This window comes from Dendrobates tinctorius, unplaced genomic scaffold (genome assembly GCF_039654945.1).
Source record: "Dendrobates tinctorius isolate UK_male_01 unplaced genomic scaffold, ASM3965494v1 ptg000107l, whole genome shotgun sequence".
In the NCBI taxonomy this organism is placed as follows: domain Eukaryota; kingdom Metazoa; phylum Chordata; class Amphibia; order Anura; family Dendrobatidae; genus Dendrobates; species Dendrobates tinctorius.
In genome coordinates this window covers 6,445,001-6,458,423 of record NW_027361775.1, presented here as the reverse complement: position 1 = coordinate 6,458,423, position 13,423 = coordinate 6,445,001, and the positions used below count along the sequence as shown (strand labels likewise).

At 43.3% G+C, this 13,423-nt stretch overlaps 1 protein-coding gene across 1 annotated transcript in view; it reads right to left on the bottom strand.

Moving 5' to 3' along the window:
- Nucleotides 1–7,709: 7,709 nt before the first annotated feature.
- Nucleotides 7,710–13,423, bottom strand: part of LOC141100748 (uncharacterized) — a 14,192-nt gene continuing 8,478 nt past the window's right edge. The window contains exons 3-5 of the mRNA XM_073589434.1: nt 13,071–13,230; nt 11,950–12,960; nt 7,710–7,764 (exon numbers count right to left, since the gene is read on the bottom strand). Of these exons, the coding sequence (XP_073445535.1) occupies nt 7,710–7,764; nt 11,950–12,960; nt 13,071–13,230 (1,226 nt within the window). The remainder of the gene's footprint in view (nt 7,765–11,949; nt 12,961–13,070; nt 13,231–13,423) is intronic.

The window sequence follows — 13,423 nt, the reverse complement described above, 5'->3', positions numbered from 1 at the left end:
GCCTGCCAAACAAAAGAAGAGCCGAAGAAGCCTGGAGGTCGGAGATGGTTCTCAGGGCTCCGGTCTGATAGCCACAGATTACTGGCATGGCCACTGGACTTTATCCAGTGAATTAATTTACATTAATTCTGTTACTTGTTGATCCATTTTACTTATTTTACAGCTTTCTTTGTGAAGTCAGGCTCCTACAATACACTTAATATATTTTAGTTGATTTCTAAATCACTAAAACCAATTCATATCAAAAGTATTGTCCAAAGAAGCGCAATGATAGCAAAATGATTTATACTGTTCAACATGAGAGGTTACTAAGGAACAATTCAGATGTATCAAGGGGGGGACTCCATTTTATTTGTACTGTTAACCCCTTATAGACCATCCATATGCTTTAAAGCAGTGGCCTTAGTCCCTCAACGCTGTTTTATGGTGATTGGGAATATGCCTATAGCACCCCTGAGAGTCTAAAAATCCCCAGGGTTTCAGCTACGTGGGGTAGCTGAAACCCTGGAGGACAGGATCAGGTCTGGATTATCCAGTCACCGATCATGTGATTGCTGTTATTCAATAAATAATGGCAATCACATAAAAATAATAGACTGCCCACTATTAAAATAATTTTTTATCTTCTGACATCATGTACGTGTCAGAGGAGCAATAAGTTATGTCGCCATATAACCCATCCGGTACCTCCGCCATCCCCTTGGCCTCCTGCATCTTCCCCGGCCCTCCAACTTCTCTCCCTAAAAAAAAAAGGTCCCATGATCTGCCGGCCAGAACCCGGCAACAGCAAGTATTTTTCCTATTGGTTCCTTTTGACCAATGTAATATACCCTATGACAGTGAGCAAAATTCAATAGTTGATATGTCACCCCCCTGTGTCATCCCCTTAGTCAGATTATTTTTTTATTTTAGAAATGTTATTTCTTTCCTTCTTTACTATTAGGTTTCAGCTTACATTTAGGTTAGATTTAGGCTTAGGGTTAGGCTTCAGAGCGCCACCAGAGGGTGGCCGCACCCAATCTCCAGCACAGGCCTCAAGCCGTGGTCTTTCCTGCCGGCTGTGACTGCACGGAAGTGGGTGGGCAGGCAGCGGTGGGATCCGGCACGTGTAGTCAGGCAGTGGGTCCTGGCGAGGGTCCAGTGGCGGCATCCCTCTCATTACTCCCCCCTCATTACACCCTCTCGTTACACCCCTCTCACAGCTGGCAGGAAAGACCAGAGGGTGGCCGCACCCAATCTCAAGCACAGGCCTTAAGCCGTGGTCTTTCCTGCTGGCTGTAACTGCACAGAGGTGGGTGGGCAGGCAGTGGAGGGATCCGGCACGTGTAGTCAGGCGGTGGGTCCTGGCGGGGATCCGGCAGCGGCATCCATCTCATTACTCCCCCCTCATTACACCCTCTCATTACACCCCCTTATTACACCCTCTCATTATACCCCCTTCATTACACCCCTCTTGTTTTATCCCCTCGTTACACCCCTTTCACAGCAGCGACGGCCTGGATCCGAGCGGCAGCTGGGATCTGAGTGTCGGCTGGGATCCAAGCAGCGGCCGGGATCCCAGCAGCGGTCGGGATCGCAGCGGCATTCGGGATCGCAGTGGCGACCTGGATCCGAGTGGCGGTGGGGATCACAGCAGCGTTCGGGATTGCTGCTGCATCCTGGATCCGAGCGGCATCACTTGGGTGTTACAAAATGGCGGTTGGCGTACTTCCGGTGCGGCGCAGTGGATTGTGGGATTCGGGGACATCCCGATGGAAGTGGATGACAGACAATTACAGGCAATTATATATATATAGATGTTTGATTTACAGTATGCTCATTACAGCCTCTTTCCCATGATGATGCCACAAGGTGAAACATTTTGGGGAGGCTAATGGCTGTTTAATCCATTTTTAACAGCATGCACTTGATCTGAGCTAAGTTTATGATAAGTAGGCAGTAGTATAGAGCTGCTAGGTATCCCTTTTATTAAGGATTAAGGGTACTGGTAGTGGATAAGCAGTATGGCTGTTAAGGCCCCATCTCACATAGCGAAATTGCTAGAGAGATCGCTAATGTATCATCGATTTTGTGACGCAACAGTGATCTCGCTACTTGTGACACATAGCGGAGACCGCTCCCCCCGCTGAATATCGCTGATCGTGCTCAAATGTCCTGGGCCATTTTGTTCATCGTCGGCGTCCCGTTGGCCAGCATGCATCGCTGTGTTTGACGCTGACGAGCGACCTCGTTGGCAGCGCAGAACTCAGGAACGCAGGCTGGAATCATTCAGAATAGTTGCTGTGTGACAAGGTACCAATGACCACCGAGTACGTTACATGGATCGCCGGATCGTTGCTGCGTCGTTGAAGAGATCTGACTGGCTGACATCTTACTAGCGATCATTTAGCGATGCACCAGCGATCCCTACCAGGTCATATCGTTGTCGGGATCGCTGGTGCATCGCTATGTGAAACGGGACCCTTATGCTGACTTACTATTTAATCTGGTTTCGGTAGAGCCATTGATAATTAGCCCTCCGACCCTGTGTTAAGGTATTTAATAAGAAACCAACAGCATGCCTGGTATGCTGGTTTAATTACCTAGTAGGTATCAGCAGAGCCATTGAAATTGAGCCTGCTGATCCTATAAAGTTGATATTACTGACTATAAAGTATATAACTGTAAGCCACATTAGAAACTCATGATCTCTGACGAGCAAAACGGTAATTTAGTAATGAAGTCAATAAGAACCTACAGTATATGCTGATTTGAACAGTGAACCTTTGTGATACTGAATTCTGCTGCTAAAAAACAGCAATTATAATAGCACAAACACTTTAAAAATCCATGACTGGTTGGTTGAATCAAGTGTTATGTGTTTTTAAGGCTTTGCTGTTCTGTATCTAATATCGTATTAATAAAAGTTAAGTTTTATTTTGAGGTCTTTATAAGGGATCTTTATTTGCCTTAGGCTATTTGCTGTTAAGTGATGATAACTCTAAACTGATCCTAGACAGTTTTTGTTCAGAATTAGTCACCAAAATGGGGGTCACTTGTGGGGGGGTTTCCACTGTTTAGGCGCATCAAGGGCTCTCCAAATGCGACATGGCGTCTACGCTCGATTCCAGACATTTTTCCGTTCAAAATGTCAAATGGTGCTGCTTCCTTCCCGAGCCAAAATAGTAACCAAATAGTAGTTTTCTCCCACATGTTGTGCATCGGCATACTCAGGAGAAATTTTTTGTGTTAATTTTTTCTGTGACCCTTGTGACAGTAAAAAAAAATTGAGGCTAGAATAAAATGTTTGTTAAAAAAGTAAAATGTTCTTTTTTTCCTTCCTTAATTCCTGTGAAGCACTTTAAGGGTTATTAAACTTTTGTGTCACTTTTGGACATTTTCTGTCATATTGAAACTCACTTAAAATGCGATGTGGTCCCTAAAAAAATGCTTTTGTAAACTTTGTTGGAAAAATTAGAAATTTTTTATCAAATTTGAACCCTTCTAACTTCCTAATGCAAAAAATTTTGCAGATGTAAAGTTCACATGTGGGGAATGTTATTTATTAATTATTTTGTGTGGTATAACTATCTGACTTAGGCCTCTTTCACACTTCAGTCTTTTAACGTCAGTCAAAATTCGCTATTTTTTTAAAAAAAGATCCTTTTTTTTGGCGGAATCCGTTTTTTCTCATAGACTTACATTAGCGGCGGACTGTGACGGATGGTTGTCCGTTGCATCCGTTTTTTGATGGATCCGTTTGAATTTTAGCTTCCGCCATCTTGAGTAGACGGACAAGGAAACGCTTTTTTTAGCGGCGGACCCAGTGTTTTAGACTGCGCATGCCTGGAAGATCTTTCCTGTCATGCATTTTAACCCTGAAAGATGTTCTGGAACAGGATAAAATTCTCTCTCTCTCCTTTTCCAGACCTCTGTTCCTAGCGACTGCAGCGGATCCGTCCAACGGATCCGGTGCATCTGTTTTTTGCATAGCGGAAACGGATCAGTTTTTACACACTTTGACGGTTTACTACTGAACGAAAAAAACCTGAAGTGTGAAACAGGCCTTAGGCCGGGGTCCAGCTTGCGAGAAACTCGCACCTTAATACCCAGCACTGCCGCCGGCACTCAAGACCGGAGTGCTCAGCTGTATAGAAATACATGCAGCCGCACACTCTGGTCCCGAGTGCCGGCGGCAGTGCCGGTTATTAAGGTGCAAGACTCGCGTTAGTTTCTCACACGTCTGACCCGGCCTTAAGGGCATAAAACTTTCAATTTTGCAAATTGTTAAATTTTCTAATTTTTTGTAAAATTTTCAATATTTTCATAAATATACACAAATCGTATCGACCAATATTTGTCACTAACATGAAGTACAATATGTCTCAATAAATTGTTTCAAAGTCACTGGGAACCGTTGAAGCATTCAAGAGTTTATACCAAATAAAGTGACACTGATCAAATTTAAAAAATTTGGCCTGGTCATTAAGGCCAAAATCATCTCAGTCACAAAGGGGTTAAAACGTTTATGGATATCAGCTGGCACGGAGACGCCACACCGAAAAATGTGTTTGCCCGTAAACTGGCCAAACTTTGAGCACGCACAGATATGATCGGTCACGGAGATACCACACCAAAAAATGTGTGGCATGTATTGTTTTTATTTTTTTGCTAAATACTGCTGTATATAAGTACAGTGACACCCAAAACAAAAAAAGAAAACTGCCCTAAACTGGACAAACTTTGAGCACACACAGATTTGATCTGGCATGGAGATACGACAGTGAAAAATGTGTGGCCTGAATTTTTTTTTTTGCTAAATACTTCTGTATATAAGAACAGTGACACCCAGGACAAAAAAGAAAACTGCTATAAACTTGCCAAACTTTGAGCACGCACAGATATGAGTTGGCACAGAGATACCACTACGACAAATGTGTGGTTTTTTTTTAGCTAAATAGTGATGTATTGGCCTTTATTTTTTTATTCTTTGCTAAATGCTGCTGTATATAACTACAGTGACACCCAGGGCAAAAAAAGAAAACTGCCATAAACTGGCCAAACTTTCAGCATGCACAGATATGAGCTGACACGGAGATGCCACTACGACAAATGTGTGGCCTGTATTTTTTTATTTTTTGGCTAAATAGTGCTGTATATAAGTACAGTGCCAGACAGCAATTAATTGATTTAGGACTAAAAAGACCAAAATTTTTAGCAGACGGATGGATGAGACGTGTCACAGATACACCAAACTGTAAAATATGTGGCCTGTATGTTTTTTTGGGGGGTTCAGCAAAATAGTGTCAAGAAATTGTGTAAGACACTCCAAAAAAAAATCTACTCAACCGTACCACATAAAAATTAAATATTTCTCTGTGCACTCAAAAGGGATGTTTGGGACCCCTTTAAAATTGCTGAATTTTCACGCTGTGCAAGGAAAAGGATCTGGCTGTATTGTGCACTGTCAAAAAGCAAATGGAGGAAAAAAAAGGGCTCTGGATTGCTTTGCAATAAAAAAGCTCTATTAGGCTACTTTCACACATCAGTTTTTTGCCGTCAGGCAGGATCCGGCTATTTTTAGAAAAAACGGATCCGGCATAAATTTTGGAGAACTGTAGAAACGGATCCGTTTTTTTGCTGGATCCGTCTAGCAGGTTATATCTGTTTCCTGGGGGCTGGCCAATTGGATCTGAGCATGCGCAGACTTAAAAAAACGGATCCGGTGGCTGGATCCGTCTTTTTCTGGATCCGGCGCATTCCGGCGCCCATAGACTTTCATTGTAGCAAAAAGCTGGAAGCGCCGGATCCGGCGCTTCCGGCTTTTTCGCCGGAGACAAAAAACGTTACAGTAGCCGTTTTTTCCAGACGCCGGAATGAGACAAGTAGCCGGATCCGGCAAAAAACGGATGAAACGCAATGCCATCCGGCGCGATCCGGCGCTAATGCAAGTCAATGGGGAAAAACTGGATCCGGCATTGCATTTTGCCGGATCCGGTTTTACAAAAAAAAGCCGGATCGCACCTGACGGCAAAAAACTGATTTGTGAAAGAGGCCTTAGCCCTGGCCAAAAAAATTTTCAAAGCCAATTACACCTGGGGCTAGGTATATACAGCCAATATATCCTACAGGTTGCAGCAGCACCAGAACACAGTAAGGGAATGGACCCCCTTGATGAATGCAATGATCTATATACACACATACAGTGCCTGCAGGCCTTGCACTGATGTGTATAGAGCTATGTACACTACCCTACCTACCTAACACTGGAACCTACAGTATATACTCCGGACTTAGACCTTAGAAGGACTGTTGGTTTAGCTGGATTTGAGTAGTTTACGATGGTAGACCCCAAACTAATAAATCCCCAATTCTGAGTCTATCTCGGCAGCAGCTCTAAATCCATAGCTGAGTGCGCCGAGCAGGGCGGCGTCCGGTCTCTTATACCCCTGATGATGCTGTGCAGCCAGCCAATCACTGCACGACCACAACAAAGATGGCTGCAGCGTTTCATAGCCTGGCAGACAATCCCTGCAGCGTGATTGGGTCTCTAAAGTCTGCCAAAAATGCTGGGGGAGATCCGAGGTCCTGCAGAGTAATCCTGGAAATGCTCGGTGCTCGGCTAGTACACCGAGTACAGTGATACTCGGGCGAGTAACGAGTAGTGATGAGCATGTTCACTCATCACTAGTCCACAAGTCTGTAACAGAAGAAAATCTCTGCAATTATTTGGGTTAAGTAAAGGAAGGTCATTACACTGAATGTGTTGAGCACTGACTTTTTTAACGGAAGCATAACACTGTATCAGTTGAAAATAACTTAAAGGGTATTCTCAAGTTTGGGATAGAGGATAAACTTCCCGATAGCTGGAAGTCAGACCGCTGGGACCCCCACTGATCCTGAGAAGCAAGACTTTTACCATGAACACTGCCCGATTATGCCCATTGTCATTCTATTCATTCCTAATGGTACCATCTGAGATAGCTTAGTGTTGTCTTTGGCTGGTCTTTGGCACTCCCAGAATGAAAGTGCATATGATCGACCATCACTCCATTCACAAAAGGTTCTTCGGGGATTCAATTTGTGGGGATCCCAGTGGTCAGAACGCCAGCGATCGCGAGTTTATTCTCTACCCTGTGGATAAGAGATAACTTTCAAACTTGAGAATACCCCTTTAAGGATGGACCAAAGTATATCTTGATGAAATACTGCTGTTTCAATAAAGGCTGCTATATGCATCTATTTTATCTATTTTCTCTATGGTTGTCAAGGCTGTATAAAATCCCTTAATTCAGAGAGTATCTCTGTTACAAAAAGTACTGATTATGCCACAAAAGAAAATGTACTGTGCAATAAATGTACTGTTTAGTTTATTCAATAGAATTAATCAATTAAAATAATAATGCACTTCAAATTTCCATTTTGTCAGACAAGGTCAGTTATATAACATTTGCTGTTTAAAATTAAAGTCATATTTATAAACTAAAAAATTTTGGCATATTTTGGATTAAATGAAAAACCCCTAATTAATACGGTACCTTAATTAGTGCCTCACGTTTCTTGTGTTCTTCAAAATGTGCAGGTTAAATAAAATATTCTTCTGAAGTTTATATATATTCTGCCAATAAAAAATGTTTAATTTGAAGTCAAAATTCAAGAACATGCCAATCTTTCAAACATCGTATATGATTAACATGAAAGAAAAATTTGGAATTCTAAATTCTAATCTTTCAAATATGCAGTGAATATGTATCGACGGAGAGAGTAAAACCTGTTGAGCTAATGCTTGATGGACATAAATAAATTTAATTAGCAATGAAATATAGGAATAGTAAATGTTGGAGAAAATATTAAAATGTATAAATTATTACATGACTTTTTAATTTTATTATGCTGTGAGGTGCCAAGGGGAGAGGTACTAGAAAACAGGTATATTTCTCCCCGTTTCATTTCATATGTCTCCCTGTACTGATGATGAAGCCAGTTTATTTCACTGTAATCCAGTCCTGGTTTCCTTAGTGATCAGCATGGAAAGGACTGGTAGTTCCCCCTCCACTAATTCAATCCAGGTTTTGGTTTCCTGACTGTTCCAGCTGATATAATCAGGAGGAGCTGGGATCTCTCAGTCTATCTCGTCTGCTGAGCTGGGAGCTGACACAGTAAGATTACATGGACTTCTTTGCTGTTATATAGGTTTATTTTGTAGTTAGCCTGCTATTGTTAGTTAGTGGCCAGACGGCCTAAGGCTAGTTTCACACTTGCTTTTTTTTGCAGCGCGTTTTTCCCGCAAAAAAACGCATTAAAAAAACGCATACAAATGCATACAAACGCTGCGTTTTTTTCAAGCATTTTTATGCGCATGCAGGAAAAAAACGCAGCGTTTTTGCGCGTTTGTATGCGTTTTTTGTGCGTTTGCGTTTTTTTACAGATTTTGGAAAAACCCCACAAAAATGAAAAAACAACCATTCAACAACACACAAGACCAATGGGACTTCATTGTGGGTGTGGTATGTTAATATATAGACCCTGTCTACAGTATTCTTCACATTTGCTTGATTCTTCTCGTGACCATGGATCTGCGCTGGAAGAGTTTTCACTTCAACTTGGATTTGGACATCGCGATGGCTCAGGCGTATGCAGTTGCTTGCCATGAACAAAGGAAGAGAGAGAGGCAGCGAAGACGGCGGCGTATGTGGATACATCCGATTGTTGAACTCCGGGAGAGCCGTGGGGCATACCACACCCTCTACAGCGAGCTACAGGCAAACCCGGAGAAATTTACAGATTATATCAGGATGTCCCACGAAAGTTTCATGGATTTGCTTGCTCGTGTCCAACAATCCATCCGGAGACAGGACACACAGCTCCGTCGTGCGATTCCTCCTGAGGAACGGCTACTGGTGACATTACTGTATGTTTTAAAAACCAAGGGGTGCGGTCTGCTGGGTTTTTTTTAAATTTAGTATTCAAAACCGTGGGTAATTAGTTTTCGTGAATGTACTAATATTTTATTTTATAGTTTTTTAAAATAATATACATAAATATTAATTTTACTTCTTTGTCTGTTCACAGATTCCTGGAGACTGGAGAAACCCTATCTTCACTACACTTCCAGTACCGTATTGGAATCTCTACCTTGTCTGGAATTGTTGCTGACACCTGCCGGGCTCTCTGGAATGTTCTTTGCCCAGAATTTATGCCCCTGCCCACCGCTGAAAAGTGGATGGAAATTGCTGACAAATTCTGGACAGTATGCAATTTTCCCAACTGTTTGGGAGCTGTTGATGGTAAACACATACGGATCATCAAACCCCAAAGAACGGGATCTGAGTACTATAATTACAAAAAGTACTTTTCAATAGTACTCATTGCGATTGCGGATGCCGGATGTATGTTTGTAGCAGTGGACATTGGAGCATTTGGCCGTGGTAATGACTCACAGGCTTTTAAAAACTCAGACATGGGCCGTAGGTTGTATGGCAACCAATTTAATTTCCCTATGCCACGGCCTCTTCCTCACACCGAAGCTCCGCCACTGCCCTTTGTAATGGTTGGCGATGAGGCTTTTCAAATGTGCGGAAACTTACTGAAACCCTACTCCAGCCGGGACTTGGACCACACCAAAAAAATATTTAATTACAGGCTGACCAGGGCCAGAAGAACTGTCGAGTGTGCTTTTGGGATTCTTGTTTCCAGATGGCGAATTCTGGGCACGGCCATTAATCTTAAACTTGAAACAGTCGATGAGGTGGTGAAGGCCTGTGTGGTTCTACATAACTTTGTGATGGCTAAAGAGCACCCGACCTTTGAACTGGACGATGATGCTCCTAACCCATTGCCTGAATTCACTCAGCACACTCTCAGGTCATCCGTTGAAGTTGGCCAAATGAGGGACCAATTTGCGGCCTACTTTATTTCTGATGTAGGACGGGTGCACTGGCAAGATGAAATGGTGTAATGTTTTTGTTTGTTTATGGTAATAAAAAACCTTATTTGATACCATTACTGAGTGCACTATATTTTTTAAACTCCAATTTAATAAAAAACTTCCCATGTATAACTGAATTTTATGATGTTCACACACCTGGGCAGGTAAATACACATATGAGTTAAAATGCAGCATTGCTAGTCTGCGTGAAATATATTGGAACGAGCAAAGCTGCAGGCCATGAATCAGGAAACCATTTTTTTTCAAGAGAAAATTGTGCAACTAGTTGAAAACAAAGTATGTGATTTTCTCAAAACACAACCCTCAAAACCCAACCCCAATGAAAGTCCATGGGGAATACAAGTCAGCATTGAGTGGATGAATGTAATCTGCTCCATTCCAACTTACAAGTTATTACACTAGGCCTTGGAATGACTATACTAGGCCGTGGTATTTCAAATATGAGTATAGTATGCCTTGGGCCTACTAGTATAGTCATATGTGAAATACCACGGCCTAGTATAGTCATAACAAGGCATACTCAATTTTTGCCAACTAGGATCTTGTTTCACGAAAAACAAACGGGTGAAACTTGAAACCAACAGTTTGCTTTTCATGAAACCAGATTCTAGTTGGTAAAAATAAAGTTATTACACTAGGCCTTGTAATGACTACACTAGGCCGTGGTATTTCAAATATGAGTATGTATAGTAGGCCTTGGGCTAGTAGTATAGTAATATGTGAAATACCACGGCCTAGTATAGTCATACCAAGGCCTACTGTAATAACTCGATTTTTAACAACTAGCATCTTGTTTCACAAAAAACAAACTGGTGAAACTAGAAAGAAACTTTATTTTTAAGACAAGTTTCAACAGTTTGTTTTTCATGAAACCAGATTCTAGTTGGTAAAACTAGAGTTATTACACTAGGCCTTGGAATGACTATACTAGGCCGTGGTATTTCAAATATGAGTATAGTAGGCCTTGGGCCTACTAGTATAGTCATATGTGAAATACCACGGCCTAGTATAGTCATACCAAGGCCTACTGTAATAACTCGATTTTTAACAACTAGCATCTTGTTTCACAAAAAACAAACTGGTGAAACTAGAAAGAAACTTTATTTTTAAGACAAGTTTCAACAGTTTGTTTTTCATGAAACCAGATACTAGTTGGTAAAACTAGAGTTATTACACTAGGCCTTGGAATGACTATACTAGGCCGTGGTATTTCAAATATGAGTATAGTAGGCCTTGGGCCTACTAGTATAGTCATATGTGAAATACCACGGCCTAGTATAGTCATACCAAGGCCTACTGTAATAACTCGATTTTTAACAACTAGCATCTTGTTTCACAAAAAACAAACTGGTGAAACTAGAAAGAAACTTATTTTTAAGACAAGTTTCAACAGTTTGTTTTTCATGAAACCAGATCCAAGTTGGTAAAACTCGAGTTATTACACTAGGCCTTGGTATGACTATACTAGTCCGTGTATTATTTCACATATGACTATACTAGGCCTTGGGTTGGTTTTTAACATGTATTTACCCATCAGTGCGCATTAATGAAACTTAGTAATGGTGAACCACAAATGTAAATTTATTTTTTATCACAAAAATAAACCAAAAAATTATTTTTTCCGGCGTTTGGGGGCAGATGGTTTCAATTTGGGGGTGTGCAGGGAATATGCAACACTTGCTGTTGAAGACGGTGTTTGAGGGGAAGGGGCAACAAAACTTGTGGGGGAAGGTAGTCCAGTTAAGGGAATTAAACTAGGAACACTTGGAGGAGAGGAAATCTGTTCAGGTACATTAGTTGTAATGGCATGTCGCCGTAGGCTTGTGTGCCTGGACCGACTTTGGCCCAATGCCCACCTTGATAGATTTCGCCTTGAACTAGGGGCAAATATTGAGTGTAGGTCCCCCGTCTGCAGGTGTGGCTGCTGCTGCTGCTGAGGTGGCGGCTGCTGCTGCTGAGGTGGCGGCTGCTGCTGAGGTGGCGGCTGCTGCTGAGGTGGCTGCTGCTGCTGAGGTGGTTGCTGCTGCTGAGGTGGCTGCTGCTGCTGAGGTGGTTGCTGCTGCTGAGGTGGTTGCTGCTGCTGCTGAGGTGGCTGCTGCTGAGGTGGCTGCTGCTGAGGTGGCTGCTGCTGCTGAGGTGGCTGCTGCTGCTGCTCTTCGTTGTCAGTGCTCGTCCTTGCAGGAGGACTGGTGGCGGCAGTGATGGTCCAGGTTTGCAGAGTGGTGGTGGCAGGGCTACTACATGTTGTTGTAGTGGCAGGGCTGTTCCATGTTTGCCTAGTGGTGGCTGAGCTCCACGCATGCATGGGAGTGGCGGTGGTGCTCCAGACAGGAGCAGCGCTTGCCATGGTGGTGTCGGTGAAGTGACCAGCTGCACTCATACTTGTGGTGGTGTAACGGTGGGTGTCCTGGCTTTGAATAGAGGTGTCCGTGCAGTGGTATGCAGCACAAGTCGGTAGTGAGGTGAAGCGAGTCAATGGTGGCACAGGTGGAAAGGACACCACTGACTGCTGACCGTACCGATTATGCTGCATAGCCTGCAAGAAAGCATTGTTGCAGGCCTGCAGCACATTCAGCTGTTGATCAGGACTAAGGTGTTCAGCCATGCCCTTTTCAATCTTACTAAAAAAATGGTGTGCTGGTCTGTTGAGGTCGGCCTCCAGACGGTCAAGGCGCTGTTCTACAGAATTGAAGCGGTGTTCAAAGTGGTTAAAACCACGTTCCATGAGTGCAAAACCGCTTTCAACTCTGTCGGACAGTGACTTGAGGCTGGAATTAAATGTCTCGCTCAAATGCATAAACTCGGGCAAGACATTCCTGTCCAAGGCCCTCTGCCGCTGGCGGGTAGTGCCCGCATAACCAGTGGCAGAGACCTGGGACAGGGGAACACCTGATGGCCCAGCTTCCTGGTCACCAGCTGTGTGTGTGGTTGACCTGCAAGGTGCTTCCTGGCTGTCGGATGGCTGGGACGGGTCAGAGGACGTCTGAGGAAGGACCGCTCCAGGGCCAGGTTGCAGGGTGCTGCTCCAGGTGCTGTTGAAGAAAGGAAAATCATTACTACCATGCCTTTACAAGAAGCATCAGCTGTGGATTAGAAAAACACAGATTAATAAAAATAAAAACCCAAAATTTATAATACTTACGATCTCGTGGCAAGGACCGGTCTTAGGAACTGCAACGCGTGATAGTGACGGTATCTAGTTCTGGTCCTTGACGCAGATCCACTGCGAACCTGGCCCTCAGCACGAACATCACTGTTGAAGCGGTCCTTGATCGAACGCCAACGTGTTCGGACTTTGTCCACTGTTGATAAAAAAAAAACAGTGCCGTCAAGGACAACAGTCACTGCGGCACAATGTAGCAATACAATACTCAAAGCAGTCACTGTAGACCCCGATGACACTGTTGGGTTTCCTGCTAGAATACACCTAGCACGAAACCCAACAGTGCCGTCAAGGACAACAGTCACTGCGGCACAATGTAGCAATACAATACT